General features: G+C 39.6%; 1 protein-coding gene across 3 annotated transcripts; it reads right to left on the minus strand.

Annotated features, from left to right (window-relative positions):
- Window positions 1-1,648: 1,648 nt before the first annotated feature.
- Window positions 1,649-20,258, minus strand: LOC131691196 (alpha-tocopherol transfer protein-like). 3 transcript variants are annotated; one of them, XM_058977419.1, is made up of 5 exons: window positions 20,113-20,258; window positions 19,839-19,995; window positions 19,669-19,776; window positions 2,144-2,502; window positions 1,649-2,074 (listed from the first exon to the last, which is right to left on the minus strand). In XM_058977419.1, the coding sequence occupies exons 1-5, from the start codon at window positions 20,231-20,233 to the stop codon at window positions 1,947-1,949; spliced, it is 873 nt and encodes a 290-aa protein (XP_058833402.1). In that variant the 5' UTR covers window positions 20,234-20,258; the 3' UTR covers window positions 1,649-1,946. The 3 variants fall into 3 exon arrangements, with proteins under 3 accessions (XP_058833402.1, XP_058833401.1, XP_058833403.1); XM_058977418.1 differs by having other exon boundaries at window positions 19,839-20,013; window positions 20,113-20,253; XM_058977420.1 differs by lacking the exons at window positions 19,669-19,776; window positions 19,839-19,995; window positions 20,113-20,258 and adding exons at window positions 7,904-8,011; window positions 8,074-8,230; window positions 8,308-8,581.
- Window positions 20,259-21,031: the final 773 nt, after the last annotated feature.

Below are 21,031 nucleotides of genomic sequence, written 5' to 3' on the forward strand. Positions count from 1 at the left end.
CCCTAGCCTGACTGCACGAGTCCGAGGCTTGCGTTCTCATTAGAAATCCAGCAATGGATGACACTAACAATTAAGGACTGCGCAATGGCGTTGGCATGACGGTATTGCTGGACGGTACTACGTTGGTGATGTTCTCCGAATAAATGGCAATGACATTTGTTTTGGTTGAAATTGGCAGACTGCATTCCTCCTTGCAAATCGATGAAAGTGATTAAAATTGAAACGTTATTCCTCTTACCGTACAAATGCTATTTTGCGCTAGAGATGGCCATAAAACCAAGGTAAATTTGTGTTACGTAGCAGTGGCTTCTATATTATAGGACACAATGGAGTTTCATACATGATAGGACAGCTTATCTCGGAATTTTGACATGAAGCAGGTTAACGAATTCATTCGTTGTATTAACTGGAACAATTGAAGTAATTCTTCAAATGCTGCAAATCCTTTAGTCGAAGTCGGGAGCTGCCCTGATAATCGGATTGGGATCTTATAAATTCACAGGTAGGTGATGACCGTACGTTGATTGTTTTTCGATTCAAAGGAGTGCTGATTTTATAATTGAGAGACGCGGGAACCGGTAGTCCCTCGGATGAGGCGACCCTAGCCTGACTGCACGAGTCCGTTCTCATCAAAATCCAGCGGTGGATGATATAACAACGAAGGACTGGACAATGGCGCTGGCAGCCATCTTCTGGATACAATAGCGGAATGCTTACAACTTACAACAATGGATGGGGAACGGTCAGGTTGAAACATCTGAACTTGCTGTAATTCTCGATCAACTTTCCCGGATCCTAGTCACGGCACCATATGATGCGTCCAATGATTAAGCCCTACGTTGTGGATGAGTGGTTGGTCCTTACCGGCATTGGTCAGGGGTCAAGAATCCAAATTAAGGAACGTGGGTTTAGGGTTATTTTCGTTACAGGTCACTCTTCGGATGGTATCCAGGCAATCAGGTAAGCGGTGTACTTTTCTCTCCTTGGCACATCCGGTAAGTTATACGGTTTAATATATTTAATAACTTTATTTAAACTTCTATGTTGAAAACCAACCGCTCTAGGCGGTGGTCGGATAGCAACTACCAATAATCTAACAATTATTTTTCATTCTAAATTTATAATTTCAAAACACATCTGTCTGTCTAGCATCACGGTCAACAACCGCTGAGTCTGTGCAACTTTACTACTATACAGAATCGATGACGCTGCCTATTCAACTACGATTGTATCTCAATATATTATGCTAAGCTCACTGACAAATTCGGGGTACGGCCAGAGAAGATGCTGTGCCACAACAAGCACAGATACAAATTTAAATTTACACCAAACCAACGTAACTACCAAACGGAACTGGAAAAGTATACAAAGAAAACTAAAAAGACGACACCGGCCAGATGGATCAACTATGATCTTAGCCTGTCATTCTGACACCACAAAGAAAAAAAAAGAAAATAAAAAAAATGTCACCTTCTCCCGTGAGAGAAGTAATTAGTAGTTATAGTGGATCGGAAAAATAATTCTCACGCCGTTTATGGAGACGGACAATTGAGTGACTCATCTTATCCTGGAAAAGTTATCACTCAGATAAGCTTCGTCTCGCGTGAGTGAGGGAGAATCACGATGCCTCAGTAAAACATATTTGCAGTTTGAATAACATTGTTCCTCTCATTTTATTACACTATAAATATCTAAATTCTCAATAACTATTAACCCTCAAAAAGGCAAGGGGTCTCAGAGGCCCGACTAGTTCCAGTTCTCTAGTTTCAATGAATTTGTAATTTGATATACAAATGATCGATCGTTTCCGGGCTTTCGATTCTCTCACTAATAAAACGACAAAAAATAGGTTTTTGATTTCATTGGGTCTTAGGAGCGATGTTTATTGAAGTCAGAATTTTAGTTTGCCTTTTTCAGGGTTAAATAAGTATTTCTTGAGTATAGCGTTACCTCCCAAATAAACCAAACATGAATCGTCTAGGGGCTGGAATACGTTTATTGTTATCTACAACAGCTAATGTCTCCTCCGTCAGGAATTCGAGTCGTCTTTTAAATAGTTTTTGGTTGTACGCCTCTGTTCATACACAAACAAAAATGAAAAATTATTAATGGTGCATACTGTGTAAGATAAGTAGCTCTATACCTCTAAGATCTTTAATCTTTCCAGCATTGCCTCCGTACTCCTCCGGCAAACATTCCACCGGGATCGCTTTGAGCATCGTCTGTAGGTTCGTATGCATGTGCATTACATCAACAACTTTTTTCTGTAGAAATGGTTTTACCAAAAACATGACTTTATCCATGAAGGGAACAACATTTAAAAAATGTAACTGTTTCAGCCTGATCGGAAGCGCTTCCTGAGTGTAGTAGACATAGTTTCGCAAGACCGAGATTTTCATCTTGGCCACGTGGCCTAGGTTCATTCCCTCCATGTCAACAATAATAACGTGGCCTGGCGCAAATGCTTCTTCCTTCATCCACAGATCAAGACATAATATCAAACTGCAGAAATACGCTCATTAGTTTTCTTTGAATAACATAAATTTATCCGTTATACCGACGCAAGAAAGTATGAAGTAGTGCTTGTCTCATAATCTCAAATTGTTTTACAATTGCGTCATTAATATGGGTAAGTGATGGATTTTTAGCACGAGATGGGTCGGATCGTGAGATATGATTGAGAGTATGTTAGCTTGTTTTGGAATAAACAGACTGTAGATGGTATTATTTTACTATACACTATGTGAAAATGTTAAGTAATGATTTTATTACATCATTGTTGTTTATTATAGTACATACGTATATTTTTGTTAGGTATCACACGTGGATATAAGTGAAACGGCTTATCCGTAGTGATGCGCCGAACTATGAGACTCTAACAAATAGACATACAGAATCCCTCTAGGCCGTAAAGGCAAGCCGAACGACGTCGCGTTCAAAGCTCAAAACAAACTACTGCCACCGATCGCCAGCTGCGAAACACAAAGACGACCAGCGATGAATGGCCACAGAAACGATGGTGAAGATATCGATCAATCTACGACATCTAATAGTAGCAGACGATCACTTCGGCGTCCGTCAGGAAAAGGTAACGACATAATGAATGCGAAGACACACCTGACGAAGATTTAATCTTGTGATGGAGGACACCAGCTACAATAACGCCACAATCAATATAAACACGATACCAAACTTGACCAAGCCTAATGCAACAACATTTGCCCGAACAGGGGAACTCGACATCGAGTTCCTGCAGGAAGTAGAAAATGTTGATCATGCTAGGAGAGGAACAGCAATAGTACCGAAAGAGCACATGTTTTTCCTCGCATCGAGAAAAGTTTGGATGGTCACCTAATATTGCTACGAATACAGCACACGGCACTCTGCAACATGTACTGCACTGCAATGGGAGCCGAACGGGAGAGGTTTGTCAACAACACGATAGCCTACTACCTTCGGCACACTACCAACCACGTGATTTTGGCAGGGGACTTCAATTTCGTACTTCGGCAGTGCGATGCGACTGAGACTGACACGAATCCCTCTCTCCAGGCAATCATCCAACAAAAGAAATTTCACGATGTGTTGGTAAAAATGTACCCACAAATATATAACGCACAATTTGATGTTCTGACTAGATCGCATCTACATCGTATGTGTGCTCTTTCATGAATCACAAAGCTGTCATGTCCGAATATGCCTTCCTCACCTCGACAAAGAGCCAGGACGTGGCTTCTGGTCTCTTCGTCCTCATCTGTTGACTACTGAGAACGTTGACTAATTTCAAATCCGATGGCAGTACTGGACAGCGCAGGCATTTCCATTCATGAATGAGTTGGTGGCTGGAATGTGCAAAGCCATGAATTGAATCGTTATTCCGATGGGTCTCAAAATTAACATTCGACTATCTTCACCGTGAACAACAGCTCATATATACCCAACTGCGCCTGGCATACGATGGGTACTATAGAAATCCAACAATGATAACAACTATCAACAGGCTGAACGCAAACATGATAGCTCCGAGCGAACATGCTGGAATTTTTTAGACGGCTATATGTAATGGATGAAACAGGCGACGAAGACTTTACATGCGATGGAGCGATACCCGAAAACGATGAAGCGAACAATGCTTGTATGAGCGGAATAACGACTGCCGAAATACTCTTGGTAATAAAAACTAGCACCTCGAAAAAATCCCCAGGTACGGATGGTCCTTCTAGAGAGTTTTGCCCACGAACATTCCACGTCATCCACTAGGAACCCAATCTCATTTTGAACGAGGGTCTGTGGTCGTAGTTTTGATGAAGAAGTATCACGCCGGCAAAACTGCTCGCTCGTGCAGGCCGATCTCGCTCATAAATTACGACTACAAACTTTCATCTCGCATCCTTAACCTCAAGACGAGGTTGAAGAAGATCGTGAGCGACAATCGGATTATGAGAGAAATTCAAAAACATATTTCAAGCCACACTCTCGCTTAAGGGCAGGATCGCCCAGATGATCGTATGTAAATAGAGAACGGATCTCATCTCATTCAACCTCCACGCGTTCGATCGGGTGAACTGACGATTTATGTTCGGCGACATGTGCTCGCTCGGGATCAATCGTAAGTTAGTGGCACTTCTATCTCAACTTGCAGAAATGACATCATGTTCTTTACTCGTCAATGGTCGTCTATCGTCACCCTTCCCGATGCAACGATCGGTCGCTCAAGGAAACCCCCATCTGTTTTACGTTGTACCTCCCTCCGCTACCCGCGCAATTAGAACGTATCTGTGGAAGCGATCTGGTCGTGCCCTACACACTAAATTTTGATTTCCGAATATCAGCAAAATTTTGCTGAATTTTGCCTTGCTGAAATACCAGCAATAATTCCAGCAAAAAATATTACACTGAAATTACAGCAATTCAAAACTGTCAAAATTCACTGAGCTTTCAGTTTGATTTACTGGAACTCAGCAAAATTGCCATTCTTTCACTGATTGTTTCAGCAATCAAATTTTATAGATTTGCTGGTTTTCGTCAAAATAATGGGCTTTACTAAAAATCAGCGAAACAAAAATTGCAACGCTGAACTCTTAGCAAATCCAGTTTTGCTGAAAAGTTTCAGCAAAATATTTTGCTGAAACAAAACACAAAAACTTGGTGTGTATGTCGGTATTTATCCGTCATCGCATCGAGCGTTGAGAAATCTTTGCGGATATCGTCTGTTTACACGTTCCTCTCGAGATTGGGGTACCAAACTTAAGTTGGCAAAAACAATATCCATTAATGTGGGCCTCAGGCCTTTATTGAATGTGCCTGACTACAAACAACAAATAAGGTGAAGGTTCACGGTGTGATTTCTGTCAAATCTATTCGTCTAATGGTTAAACTCCAATGACTCCGAAATGATAAGAATATTCACCCACCTGCTATGGATGCATTCAATGCGCTAACTATACTACAAAAAGTGACATTGTTCAATACATTCGCTACATCACGAATATGGCCGCTTGCCTCAACCTTTCAACCTACGTGTGCCCACACAGAAAAAATTGTCTGCATCGCTGGGAACCTTTTAGTGGCGCGTACTGCCAGCTCGAGTACGAATGCAGCAGCTGACGCGAGATCGGGAGCAAAGCGGACTCAAACTTCAGCTCCCGGTGTTTAAATGCAAAATCTTACTGATCAATCGCTACCTAAAAGAGATCGATTCTATCCCCTTCTACAAAGCTTTCTTCCAAGACACAAATCAATCTATAATTTCTCCCACCGACTGTCCCTGTACGTAAATAACACGGCAACACTTACCACACTTAACCATCCAAATCCAGCAAAATCTCTCCAACAATCTTGTCTACAGAGTGTGCATGGACCACACCGAAGAACAGAAGGTGGAGAGAATCCATAAATTGAATGGTGACGGGTATGGAACAATGTTCATCGAATACGAGACCTCACATCTCAACAACGGGGGCATCCTGCAACAAGAAATTTCCGTCCTCTTCCAGGGCTGGAGGAGACTTTTATTCAAGGACTTAAGCGCACCAACGTTGAACGGAGTACGCAGAGACGGAGATAGATATAAGGAGTTTTTTTGTAGCATCAATTATAAAAAACAGCAACCCGGTAAGATTGAAAATTTCGCAAAATATAAAGAGTGAAGTAAATGGTTATTTATTGCATATATTTGAGTGCATAACACTAGTTTACAAAATAAAAATAAAAATCTGAACTTCAATATTCGAACACCATTTCTAATGTAAAATTGTGTGCTGAATCCGAAAATGATCCAAAAAATTTACAGTAGAACAGTTTTTGAGTTACAGTGAAAAAATGAATTTTTCCTTTAAAATTAAAAATACGTTTAGTAAAATCCAAATATCTTCGGTTGTAGTGCATCGCTTTGAAATAGTATTATGTTGAATTAAAGGTAATTGAATGCACTTTCGATCCTTAGAACAATTTGTATTAAAGCGACTACTGGTTCTGACGTAATTTACGAATCTATTGAACTTTTTCTTAATTTTTCGTCATTTTTTAAAGAAAAATGAGTGTGTGATCAATATTTTTCGCAAGATTAAGCAGTCCTAAAAATACATTTTTATGGGAAATTAAAGCCTGCTAATAACCAATGAAAATAAGCACTTGTTAGTTTGAATCCGATGAAAATTGCGAAAGTCATTCAATTTTTTGTAAAATGCCAATTTTTGTGTTTCTCTGGGTCAACTTATTGAACCGTCTCGATTCCAATTTTTTCTAGGGCTTGTTTAATAATATATAAGGAACTTTTTGTCAGAATTCTGTTAAACAAGTAAATGGAAGAAATTTGAAAGAATTTAATGTGATAATAATTTCAGCCTCAGAGGAGTAATGTCTTCAAAAATTCGGCATTAAAAAATACACATAATACGCAGCTTTAATTTCCCATAAAAATATAATTTTTGGGGTTGCTTTATCTTGCCGAAAATATTGACCACACGCTCATTTTTGTTCAAGAAGCTACGAAAAATTGGGAAAAAGTTCAATAGATTCGTAATTAACGTCAGAACCAGTAGTCGTACTAAAACAAAATGTTTAATTCGACGTAATAATATTTCATATCGATGAACTACAACCGAAGATATTTGGATTTTACTGAACGTACTTTTAATTTTAAAGGTAAAATTCATTTTTTCTCTGTAACTCCAAAACTGTTCTACTGTAATTTTTTTGGACCTCATTTTCGGATTCAGCACACGATTTTACAATGAAAATGACCACTAGCTTGTTTAGTTCAGAAATGACGTAAACTAGTGTAATCAGTATTCAAGGTCACGTTCAAAAGCCATGCAGTCAATAGTACTGAAATAACTGTTCAAACGCCGTTTTTACGGTCAAGATCACATAACTTCAAAACTGTCTACTTTAGAGGTATAGTATTTGGAAGAAGGTTAAAATATGATGCAATGCACTTTTGAAAAACATAATTTTGTGGACTCATCCCCCTGGAAATAATTATGAAGAATCATCTTAAGCATTATTTAGAGAATTAGAGGTATCTCAGGTAAAGTTATTGAGAATGATATTATAACTGATATTAGATAACTTTGATGAAGACACGAAAACCTTCAAACGCTCATCCATTTATTATCTTTTTCCCCTCTCCGAAATATAATATTCGGTATTATTACACTCAAAGTGTTTTGTTGTGTCGAGCAGTCTAATTGCACGAGCCTCCAATCACTTTTGTCGACCCGTGAAGTTTTTCCTATTCGGATAAACAGCAATAACGAAAATTGACCAACGACATATGCAGCATGGTTAAGAGATATGGCTTTACAAATGTCGAAAGTATAATAAAACATAGAAAAGCGCATCTGTTAGAAACCATTGAAAAACTAAAGTGTGCAAATTAGCTCCGCAGTACGGTACTTACAACTTTACATTGTCAAGGTAAACGTAGTTGGTGGTGTCCGTATCTATTAATCGGTAATATGCTATTCTGTATCCCTCAGGGGTCGACTTCGGCAAAACAGTAAACATCCTGCAATAATGAAATTTTAAATTCGACTTTCATCCAACAAATAACACGTCACAATAGCTTGCGTTAGATTTAAAGCCGTATCAATAACCGGATCATTAACATCTCGATGTCTGAAGAAGTCCGTACAATTCGTTCGAAAAGTGTAATACTTCTCAATCGTCTTTTTGGCAGCCTCTGCATCGTAATAGTTACAATGTAAGAACATGAGTGCATCGTTTTCTGCAAAATATAAAAATGCCCATCGCGTGAATAGCACTAAGCCTTATTCTGCGATTAAATAATCATGCAGTACAAACCTGAAATGCGAGGCAAGTGATGCTGACTGTTTACCCACTCAATTAAAATATTAACGCCATGTTTTCCATTATTGTCATTGTCCTCCATTTTTCAAACAGTTCATCTCGCAATTATAATTGAATTTTAAATTTCATGTCTGATCTAGAGTGAAAACTGACGCTTAAAAGTGCAATTCTACAACATCACTGAGTTTGCACTGCTCACGTTTATCTCTAATGCTGATAACGACAATTGAATGGGACTCATTGCATTTAATTTCGATCTTAATCAGTATATATGTTTGGATGTGTTTGATTACATCCTATCAACTCACCATTACATTTAGTTATCCGTATGATTTATATTGATCGCCACAGTGTTACAAATCGGAAGAGTATAAGGCAGGAAAAAGAGTTATGATGAAATGATGCAATATCTGCCTTCCTCGCATGATCAAATTAAAATTTGCCGTGGTTTGAAATAGAAATTAATTTATTATTATACTCTCAATTTGGACAGGCCAATTTTTTATTGCAATAAACAGTATAATAATTCATTTGAACTATCTTTAATATCAGTCTATGATAAAAATATTAATTTAAACAAAAAGATGGATGGGTAATGTCAGAGACATAACCGCAATGAAGTAGAATATACTTAAGTTCTTCCCTTCTAACTTGTGCCATTAATTGTCACTGGAATCTCCATTCATTAGTTTGCCGAACTCACGCGAAGTTGGCAAGCAACTAGATGTGGGATAAGCACAGTTTCGCGTCATACACGAATAACACTTCGAATAAACTGAATAAACTATAGAAAAATAATAAAATAAATAAAATTAAAATAATTATGAAGCAAAAAATATCAAAAAAGTTTTTGTTATGAACTGGTAGAATGATTAAGATAAATAAAATAAATAAATCACATTAGCTCAAATGAAAAATAAACAATATTCTTAAAAAAATTAAAATTAAGAGTGTAAATTAAATTGTTTTAAGCTAACAAACATATTCATCCAATAATAAAAAAGAGCTGACTGAATCGAATTAATAGTATGAAGAACTGAATAAAATATATGAACTGGAAGAAATAACAATTTAATAAAATGATTAAAATAAATATCATAAATAATATTGAATTAATAAGACAAAAATATGAATAATATGGATACAATTAACCCTTTCATACCTAATGTTTTTTCTAGCACATTCCGAAACTGTTTTTCTTAAGACGAAACGATACGACGAAATATGAAAAACCTATTTTGATCAAGATAGGTGCTTCTCTAGCAGTGTTAGAAGCTGCTCAATTTCTACATGCCGATCCTTAATACATATCTCCTGCAAAGTTTTCAATAGACCAATTGGCCAGGAAAGGTAGCCGAAAGCAGTTCAAATTTATAAGATTTATCAGTTTTCAAAAACATTTGATAACATCGAAGATATATCAAAATATAATTTTTCATCGATAATGTCGCTGGCAGCACTCCTCCAGTGGAACCCAATCAGAACCATTGCAATAACTTCAGTTCTACGAATATTTCTTGTAAGTATTAGCGCTCAAATAAACGATCAGTTATTAGTTTTACTTGATTTCGTGAGGAGATCTGGATTCTTGTCTTACCCCAAAGCAATAGCTGGTTCAAAACGTTAGGGCATGTTCAGGAGTGTTTCAGTTCTAGATTTAAAATTTTGACGGCTCTATAATATAAAACTGAAAATTTTAGAACTAGAACTTGCTTTCCCCAGCAGCAGTTTTAGCGGGTTTTCTCTTCAGTTTAAAATTCATGTCTCGCCATGCCTTCAGCGTTACTGCATTCAAATTTATTTTTCCCCAGTCTATCGGATCTAAGTGTCTGTACTGAAAACGTTGCATGTATTTAAAACACAGTTCTAAACGTGTTTTAAAATCACCAACAAATAGAACGACGTCGTATAACAGTTTTAAATTTTGAAACAAAACTGTTCGAAATTATAAAACAAAACGCTCTGTTGCGGATGTGAATGTTTCAGTTCCAGTTCTACTTTGAAACTCCTATATAAAATAAAACGCTCCTGAACATGCCCTTAGGGCATGTTCAGGAGTGTTTCAGTTATAGATGCATAATATTGACAGTTCTATTATACAAAACTGAAAATTTTAAAACTAAAACTTGCTGTCCGCAGCAACAGTTTTAACGGGGGTTCTATTCAGTTTAAAATTCATGTTCCGCCATGCCTTCAGCGTTACTGCATTCAAATTTATTTTTCCCCAGTCTATCGGGTCTACTTGTCTGTGCTGAGTACGTGTTCTAAACGTGTTTTAAAATCAGAAACAAATCGAACGGCGTTGTATAAGGGCATGTTCAGGAGCATTTTATTTTGTGTAGGAGTTTCAAAGTAGAATTGAAACTGAAACATTCACATCCCCAGCAGAGCGTTTTGTTTTATAATTTCGAACAGTTTTGTTTTAAAATTTAAAACTGTTATACGACGCCGTTCTATTTGTTGCTGATTTTGAAACACGTTTAGAACTGTGTTTTAAATACATGGAAAGTATTCAGCACAGACACTTAGACCCGATAGACCGGGGAAAAATAAATTAGATTGCAGTAACGCTGAAGGCATGGCGAGACATGAATTTTAAACTGAATAGAACACCCGCTAGAACTGCTGCTGAAGACAGCAAGTTACAGTTTTAAAAATTTTCAGTTTTATATTATAGAACTGTCAAAATTATGAATCTAAAACTGAAACACTCCTGAACATGCCATAACAGTTTTAAATTCCAAAACAAAAATGTTCGAAATTATAAATCAAAACGCTCTGCTGGGGATGTGAATGTTTCAGTTCCAGTTCTACCTAGAATCTTCTATATAAAATAAAACGCTCCTGAACATGCCCTTATTGTTCATAAATAACAGGGCAAGCAAGGGTTAATAAAATCAATAAACAATAAATAGAATGAATAAAATAAACAAAATGAAAAAACTGATCAAATGAATAAAACAAATTCTTTTATCGTTTTGTTTTCATTTTGTTTATCTTTTTATTGTTCGATGACTAAAATGAAAAAAGTGAAAGATATTAAAAAGTAATATAATTCATAGAATAGGTTAAATTGTGTCTAATCAATAGACGGCGCCGGTGGTTGAGTAGTAAGCGTGACCGCCATTCATTCCAATTGGCCTGGGTTCAATTCCAGCCGAGGTCTTTGAGATTTGTCTGAGTTGAAAAAATCTTTGGTCACGTCTTCCTTCGGAAGTGAAGTAAAGCTGTTGGTCCCCGGTCTATGAGTTGATATCTAGTCCAGATAGTGGAGTCACCTCTCCGGCGACGGTAAAAAAGAAGTAGAAACCAACTTTTATACTTACTAACAAATATCCTCCTCCCGTGATACTTGTGAAGGGCGCAGTAGTATATATGGCTTCTAATAAAAGCAAGTATCGGACTAACCATTCCTTCCCCTTCCCTCCGCGATCTACGTTCGGGCCTGGTCGGCGCCAGTATTGATCAATAACTCTTTAGGCAACACGCAAACGGCGATATTGGATTCTCTCTAGTTTGATGAAATGTATGCTCGCAACGGAGCGAGAGCAGAAACATCCGTACTCCATCACTGATAATATCGTTGTTTGGTACAGCCTGATTAGGTCTCTTGGGTGGGCACCCCACCATGTTCCCGTTATTGTACGGAGAAAGTTGATCCTTTGTTTGCACATCTGTTTCAGATACCTAATGTGACTTCCTCAGGTACCTTTAGAGTCGAACCAGACCCCGAGATATTTGAATGTTGAAACCTGAGCAATAGTTATATCCATTAACTGAAGCTGTAGTTCCGCTGGTTCACGCTTCCTAGAAAATACGACTAGTTCAGTTTTCTCCGTAGAGAACTCGATACCCAGCTGGAGAGCCCAAGCAGACAAATTGTCCAAGGTATTTTGCAGTGGTCCTTGTAAGTCGACGGCCTTGGGACCTGAAATAGAGACCACACCGTCATCTGCAAGCTGCCTTAGCGTGCAGGAATTGATAAGACATTCGTCAATGTCATTCACGTAAAAATTGTAGAGAAGAGGGCTTTGACATGAACCCTGGGGAAGGCCCATGTAGCTAAATCGTGATGTCGATAAATCACCATGCGAGAAATGTATTTGTTTTTCATACAACAGGTTTAGTAAAAAGTTATTTAAAATTGGTGAAAGACCATGCTGGTGCAACTTCTCATAAAGAATGTTTATAGAAACTGAATCGAAAGCCCCCGTAATATCCAAGAATACTGATGCCATCTGATCTTTGTTAGCATATGCCATTTGAATTTCTGTTGAGAGCAACGCAAGGCAATCGTTCGTTCCTTTGCCTTTGCGGAAGCCAAATTGTGTATCTGACAGTAAGCCATTTGCTTCGACCCAATTGTCGAGGCGAAACAAGATCATCTTCTCAAATAACTTCCGTATACAGGATAGCATTGCAATTGGTCGATTAGAGTTGTGATCGAAGGCTGGTTTTCCTGGTTTTTGGATGGCGATGACACACACTTGTCTCCAATCATGTGGGACAATGTTACCCTCAAGAAACTTATTAAATAAGTTCAACAAGCGTCTCTTAGCAGAGTCTGGTAGATTCTTCAACAAATTGAATTTGATTCTGTCTGGCCCTGGAGCATTATTGTTTCATGATAAGAGAGCAAGTGAGAACTCCACCATCGAAAACGATGTTTCATTCGCGGTATTGTAAGGCGACGCGGCGCGGTAGATTTTCTGTGCCGGGGCGGAATCCGGACAAACCTTCTTGGCGAAATCGAATATCCAATGGTTTGAATATTCCACGCTCACGTTAGTACTGTTTCGGTTTCGCATACCACGGGCCGTGCCTAAAAGAGTGCTCATCGATGTTTCTCTTGTTAACCCGTCGACAAACCGGCGCCAGTAACTGCGTTTCTTGGCTTTCATTAAATTTTTCATTCGCTTTTCTAATATCGCGTACAGTCGATAGCTAGCGACTAAACCGTCGTTCCCGAAGGCTTTATACGCGGCAGCCTTCTCCGCGTACACATCTGAGCACACTTTGTCCCACCACGGGTTGGGAGAACGTTTTTGGGTGTTCACGTCGGGTACTCGTTTCGTCGAAGTTTGAATCGCGATATCGAGAATCGAGTTGGAGAAAAACGTATACTCTTCCTCCGGGCGAAGCACCTGTGTCGAATCGATAGTTTTGTATATCTCAGCAGCGTAGCTCTTCCAATCAATGTTTCGTGTGAGGTCATAGGGAACATTGATTGGTTCCGAAGATCTTGAACGAGTGGTGATTGCAATTACAATCGGCAGGTGGTCACTACCGTGGGGATCAGATAATACCTTCCACTTGCAATCTAACCGTAGTGATGTCGAGCATAGATATATGTCCAGTGCACTATGCACTAAGCGCTGGTGGTCTAGGAATCCTTCTCATTTCCCCTGTGTTCAGGATTGTCATATCGAAGTTGTCACAAAGGTCTTGAATTGTCGAGAATCGATTATCGTCGTACAGACATCCCCTGTACCGTACAGACAGACTCTGTACCGTGAGAGTTAAGGTCTCCAAGAAGCAGGCGAGGCGAGGGGAGGTGTTCAATCACGTTGGAGAGTCTTCGATATCCCATCATGGCTCTAGGAGGAGTGTAAATAGAAGCAATGCAAAGATCTTTGCCTTTAATTGTTGTTTGACAAGCGACAACTTCAATGCCTAGCGTCGAAGGGAGATTGATTCGGTTGAAGGAGTAGCACTTTTTGATCCCTAAAAGTACCCCTCAATATGAGTATTCTCGATCCAAGCGGATAATGTTAAAATCGTGGAAGTTGAGGTTTATATTAGAAGTAAGTCATGTTTCACATAGGGAAAATGCATCACCATTATTGTAATCTAGCAAGTGTTTTAATGAATTCATTTTGGGGATAATACTTCTGCAGTTCCACTGTAAAACAGTGATCAGATCCGTGATTTCGTTTAATAAGTTAGCCATCGAGTAATAAGATTGCTGCAAGGAGGGGCACGCAGATAGACGAGCTCCTCCCACTTCAACGTAGCTCGGAGGTGCAGATCCGGCGAAGGTTACGCGAAACGAGTCTGATGAATAGTAATTTCCACCTTCGATGGACTTTGAGTGCAATTGCTTGCACTCCAAAATCTTAACTGATTGAATGTTAGGGTCCTTAAAGCGACCAACCCCATCATTCATTAGATCAGTTAGACAGTTAGACCCGCATCATTTACCACACCGTCGATCTCCGCATCACGAGAAGAAATGTAGACGCGATACTCCAGTGTACAGAGGCTATTGCTAACGATACCATTGGCCTGTTTCAAGTCAGTAACGACTACGCGCAGTTTATCTGACTGAACCTTTTTAATCTCGGTTACGGTCGAGTAACGTTTTGTCAGCTCCCGTACAACAGTTATGCTGTTTAACGGTTTATTTTTGGGCCGAAAGTATACCACCAAAGGACCGGCGGATCCATCCTGGTAAACCTTGACTCGGGAGGGGGGGGGGGGGGGGGTAGCTGTGAGACATTGGGGGAAAATGGAGAAAGTGGATCGTCCATAACATCATCTGTCTCCGAATCAGATACACGTTCCTCTTCCCCATAAGATTCGTCGGAGGGTGATCCTTCTGTTTGTTCCTTTTTGTTGCGGGAGCAACACGCTCGACCGTATTATTTAACTTATTAAAAAAAATCAAGAACAAAATAGGAATAAAAAATAAAAATCGACTAGAAAAGTAAAAAAACGAAACACTTCACCAGTTGGTTCATGACGAGCTGGTAGGTGAATTCCTCCTTCGTTTCTTTTATCCGTCACCGGCCTGACCTTCACACAGTAGAGAGCTGGTATAGCTCGTGCGCAACCGAAGAAGGTAACAACTACGTTACAGGAAGGTAACAACTACGTTACAGGAAGTCCACAATGTCCGGCCTTCAAACAGGCGACTGCAACGAAGTCACAATGGAGGTAACGCAAATTAACCTCAACCAGTGCGACACTGCACAACACTGGCTGCGGCAATCTGTAGCGAAGTCTAAATGCGATATAGCTATCACTTCGGAGCCTTACCGTATTCCGGTCAACGATGGAAACTAGATGGCTGATAACGCAAAATCAGCGGCGATTTGGTTTATCGTGCGGATGATGGCTTCGTAATCGACAAAATCAATGAAGTCTTCTTCTGCAGCTGCTACGCACCTCCGCGGTGGACGACCGATAATCTGGCAGAAGAGCTTATCGATCGGAGACCTGTCGTTATAGCCGGAGATTTCAACGCTGGGGCAGTAGAATGGGACAGCCGATTTGCAAACTCAAGGGGGAGTAGTCTACTCGAAGCCTTTGCAAAGCTGAACGTAGAAGTTGCGAACGATGGTACAACCAGCACCAATCGCTGCGAAGGTCGACATTCAGTTATTGACGTTACCTTCTGCAACCCCGGGCTGGTTGGAAGTTTAAATTGGAGAGTGTGCGAGGGGTGCACCCAAAGCGACCCTCCCGACTACCTCTGTAGGGTTCTGAGGAGCTACTTCCAGAACCGGCAACTGATCTACGAAACTGACTCCGGAAAAAGAAGTGTAACCGTAACAGCGAGCATTCCACAGGGTTCCATACTCGGCCCAACTCTTTGGAATGCTATGTACGACGGAGTGCTGAAGCTGAGCCTCCCCAGGGGCGTAAAAATTGTCGGTTTTGCGGATGACGTGGTGGTCCTAGTGATCGGCGGAATTAGAAGTACTCGCAACGGAGGTGGTAGATGTTGTGGAAGACTGGGTGCGCGAGAAGAAGCTGACGTTAGCTCACCACAAAACCGAGATGGCTTTGATAAGCAACCGAAAAGCAATGCAGCAGGCAAGAATTTCGGTTGGAGAATATACCATCAACTCAAAGCGGAAAGTTAGGCAACAGGGAGTGATAATAGACGACCGGCTAAGCTTCAACAGCCACACTGACCACGCATGCGGGAGGGCCGTAAAAGTGATCTCGGATCATGCCCATCAATTCTGCGATCAGCAGCAGTAAAAAGCGACTACTGACGAGTTGGTCCCCATCGGTGCTCAGATACGCAGGACCTGCTTGGGTGACGGCACTGCAGACGAAGAGGAACATATCTCGGCTGAACAACATGTTCAAGCTGATGGCCATGTGGGTGTCTAGCGCGTATCGAACTATCTCGTCAGAGGCAGCCTACGTGATAGTTGGAACAATTCACATAAATCTTCTACTCGAAGAAGATAGCGAGTGTTATAGGAATCGAGGCACGAGAGGAGTCCGTAACCGAGCCCGAGCTGACACCTTAATCAAGTGGCAGCATCAGTGGGATAACGCTGTAAATGGTAGATGGACCCATCGACTAATTCCAAGCCTGTATGTATAGGTGAACAGAGCGCATGGTAAGGTGAACTTCCACATGACGCAGTTCTTGTCTGGTCATGGTTGTCTCAAAAGGTATCTGAACAGGTTCGGCCACGCGAGCTCGCCGTTCTGCATCGCGTACGTAAAAGCATTACTATCAAATAAAAAAGTACACACACATACATACAGACATTGTCCCAATTTGTCGAGCTGAGTCGATTGGTATATGAGACTCGGCCTTCCGGGCCTCGGAAAAAGTTTTCAAAGTTTGAGCGAATTCTATACATTTCTTTTGTAAGAAATGTAAAAATGTGCACAAAGCGTAAATTAACCCTGAATTGTCATTTTCTTTTAAATTTTTTCGCTAGGTAATAAGCAAAAATTAAATACCAGACGATAATAAAAAAAACGGTCCTTAGGTATCTAGCGGGGGAAATCAAATAGATCAAATGTGTTCGGTGGCAGCTACGGTTGTTTATGGTCTCGTTTTGAAGGCAGGGCACGATTACTGCCGCCAATGCGATAGTCATATGTTCTTTCTGGGACGTCATCATATCTTAGTGCGTAAGGGTTTGTGCATTGGGTACATGTTCGAATCCTGCCTCTAGGAACATTTTTCAACATAATTACATTCGCTCACTCACAGGTGGTGGGGATTGAGAAGTGAAGCGATGATTACTAAGCGGATGTGCGTAGCTCGGATCGAGCTGATTATGCGGTGCGTTGAGGAAACTGTGCCGACAATCGAAGTCCCACCTTTGTGTTAGCGTTCCGAAAGGTAGAAAAAGTTAAAGGGTACGACAACAGTTATTTTGAAAATGCAGCTATTTTTACGTGCGAACAATGCAATTCGCTAGCGGTATTCATCTCGAGCGCAGATCCATAAAAAAAATTGCTAGGGGGGAGGGTAAATTTCCAAATTATCATTTGCAATGCGTGAACGTGAAATGCGTGAACGTGATTAGCTGATTTTCCACGAACAAAAGTTGTTTTTAAATACTTTTTATAAAATTTGCGTTTGGGGTTAGTTGGCGGAGATTCACGCGGGGCAAGTTGGTGGGTGGGACTGGAGCTAGGTGTAAAACTAAAATTCCATCCGCGTCCGAAACTGGCATAATTTTAAACGACTGTAGCACTGTTGATAGTCAATGGATTTGCGCCTTTTAAATACCAATCGATTCAGAATAGCCCAATTTAAGAAGTGACTGAATCTTTTATTTGGTTTCGTTTCATTTCAACTGTACCCTATCCGTACCCGTATTATTGTGTAAACAGTATGCAAATGTAAGGAAAACGGACATTTTTTTCGCTTAAATTTAGTTAATTGTTGATGAATTTCCATATTTCGAAACCCAGTCGATTCAGACAATTTCCGGTAAAAAATTGGTACTAAATTTATTTATGTATTTCAATAGTACACTATTGAAAAATTAGTAAATCTGCGAAAAATAGGATTGCTACTCCTTTCATCGCTTGATATAGGTTTCTGATCAATTTTTTTCATTGCAATGCCTACTTTGTTGGCAGAACGAGCAAGATTATCTGCTGCTGCTGGTGGCAGAATAGCTGCTATATCTCTCATTTGATATGAGATTTGAGATGGCGAGTTACTGGTTTATATCGTCCCTATGAGTCGTTCAAGCAAGGCTCAAATCATCGTTTAATAGGATTCTCGTCCCGTATCACAAGACATAGTTACCAGCAAAACGTCCTTATTAAGACATTACACACCAAGTTTTTGTGTTTTGTTTCAGCAAAATATTTTGCTGAAACTTTTCAGCAAAACTGGATTTGCTAAGAGTTCAGCTTTGCAATTTTTGTTTCGCTGATTTTTAGTAAAGCCCATTATTTTGACGAAAACCAGCAGATCTATAAAATTTGATTGCTGAAACAATCAGTGAAAGAATGGCAATTTTGCTGAGTTCCAGCAAATCAAACTGAAAGCTCCGCGAATTTTGACAGTTTTGAATTGCTGTAATTTCAGTGTAATATTTTTTGCTGGAATTATTGCTGGCATTTCAGCAAGGCAAAATTCAGCAAAATTTTGCTGATATTCGGCAATCAAAATTTAGTGTGTAGGACATGCATAATGGGAAAAGAATTAAATTACCGGCGTCGGCGGTAAAACATGATGATGAGTTATGTTCTACCATAGACCATGCGGTAGACTTGGGTGCAACGCCCAACTCCTACTTAGCAGTAGGCAAAGAGTTCTTCATATTTCCTTTCAATCATGTCCATATGAGCCTGCCTAGTGCTAGTTTTCCGTTCTAAGTTTATAACTGATTCGCTCTAGAATACCTATCTGCCTTTCAATTTCATTGCTTTCGTTTCTCTTAGTCTCAAATTTGCCGAAAATAACCAACAAAATCGATACAGTTTACATATTTTTGTTCACAAAAAAGGAAAACATTGCACCAAACACTTTTAAAAATGTAGCCAACAGTCTACCCTTTTAAGTAACTTGTTCTATGTTGCATGCATTTTGCACCTAAACCAAAACGATAAAAAAATAAAACTGAACACTATTCTCCGCCACCATTTGGTTTATTTTAAGCAATGAATTGTTTTTTGAGTATTTTGAAGAGCTAACTCAAACAATAGAAATGTACAAATTATATTCGTTAATACAGTGGAAATAATACACGATGAAAACGGTTCTGTATGTGAAGCACAGGTTAAAACTGTAATCTTCGTTAAGAAATGATCCTGTTTAATTTTTTTCAACCATTAACCCAACCCGAGCTCGAGAAATTTTTAGTTTGAAAAAGAAACCCTTACTCAATCATCAACCAAAACCTTTTTTTACATAAAACCCATACCTGATCCGAAACCCACTCACCGGGTTCAGGATGGATCCAGGTTTTGCTTTCAACAAACCCGAGAACGACCATCTGAGCTGTGCATAACATTACATATGGGCAATAGAAAAGTAGCTAACAACGACTAAATGGGGATAAACATGAAGATTTAGTTAGATAATTGCTCTATTTAAAGAGAAAAAGAATTCAAAGAGGAAACGGAGATACTTACTATTTCACATTGTAAAGATGTACATAGTTGGTGGTGTCCGTATCTATCAATCGACAATATGCTATTTTGTATCCCTCAGGCGTCGACTTCGGAAAAACGGTAAACATCCTACAATAATGAAAGTTTGAATTGATCTATCATCTACAAGGTAATAGATCACAGAAACATACGTTAGATTTAAAGCCGTATGAATAGCCGGATCTTCAACATCTCGGTTTTTAAAGAAGTCAGAACAATTCGTTCGGAACGTGTAATACTTCTCAATCGTCTGTTTGGCCGCTTCTGTGTCGTAATAGTTACAATGTAAAAACATGAGTGCATCGTTTTCTGCAAAACATCGAGAAACTTATCGGAAAATTATATCTTTTTGGCGAGACCTCACTTCACATCAATCATAACTTGCTGCGCTGAAAATCTGCGACAAAATATTCCAAGAGTACAAACCTGAAATGTGAGGCAAATGAGGCTGGCTCTTCAACCATTCCATTAAAGTGTTAACGGAATTGTATCCGCTGTTGTCTAGGTTCTCCATATTCCACAAATCATTAGCAATTAGAAAGAACATCAATTTCACACTTCTCTTAAATGCCTTTTGATCATCTAATATAGCACCCAAGATTTATAAATCCAATTTTTCAACATTGTTACATTGCTCGGGTTTATCTCTCATACTGATAACACCAATTCAACTGGGTTCAATGCATTTGCTATCGTTTTCAGTTTATACGTTTAGATGTGATGTGATGTGATAGCCTTGAATAGCTATTCTTTGATTAAAACCTATAATCTTATCCTTATATTTAGCTATAGTTACTATTATAATGTATAAGTCTGATGCTACACAAAAACACAAACTAGAACAGTGGTTTTCAACCTTTTTAGTTCTATGTATCCCTTTCCGAATATTGATCCCCATGATGCTACCCCTCCGGGTTTGACCCGGAGACTCCAGTTTTTGGAGATGGCCTCCGGGTTTTGCATCTTTTTTTTTACGAGTATAGTGATACGATGAAAATTTTTAACTCAATATGTTCAAATAAGTTCCTCCGGTGTTAATGTTGACTGCTCCAGAAGCGGACCTTAACTGTTGGCCAGGTAGAGAAGATTTGCTACTTTGTTGAAACCTTCCTAGCGACTGTAATGACGAATAACCGAATATTTTGTGCCCTGCAAAAATTTCGGAAGACACCGCAGTGTGCTTCACAGATGCTTTCCTGTCTGCTTCACGGTACTTAGCTGTGGCAGAGAGCAATGGCTGTTCGGCTGCTCCTCCACAGCGTGAGTGGCCGGTGCTTTTGGATTTTTTTAGTTGGCCAGAAAAGTGAAATTTCACACCTATCTAAGTGGACACTACGGTTTACAA

This window comes from Topomyia yanbarensis, chromosome 3 (genome assembly GCF_030247195.1).
Source record: "Topomyia yanbarensis strain Yona2022 chromosome 3, ASM3024719v1, whole genome shotgun sequence".
Classification (NCBI taxonomy): domain Eukaryota; kingdom Metazoa; phylum Arthropoda; class Insecta; order Diptera; family Culicidae; genus Topomyia; species Topomyia yanbarensis.

Excerpts from the sequence above, each read along its gene's own strand:
- LOC131691196 (XM_058977418.1), bottom strand. The coding sequence starts at position 20,233 with ATGTTCTTTCTAATTGCTAATGATTTGTGGAATATGGAGAACCTAGAC. Across the intron at positions 2,503-19,668 it reads CATCTTTACAATGTGAAATA|TTTGATATTATGTCTTGATC; the intron begins GTAAGTATCTCC and ends GTATTTCTGCAG. Across the intron at positions 2,075-2,143 it reads AAAGATTAAAGATCTTAGAG|AGGCGTACAACCAAAAACTA; the intron begins GTATAGAGCTAC and ends GTGTATGAACAG.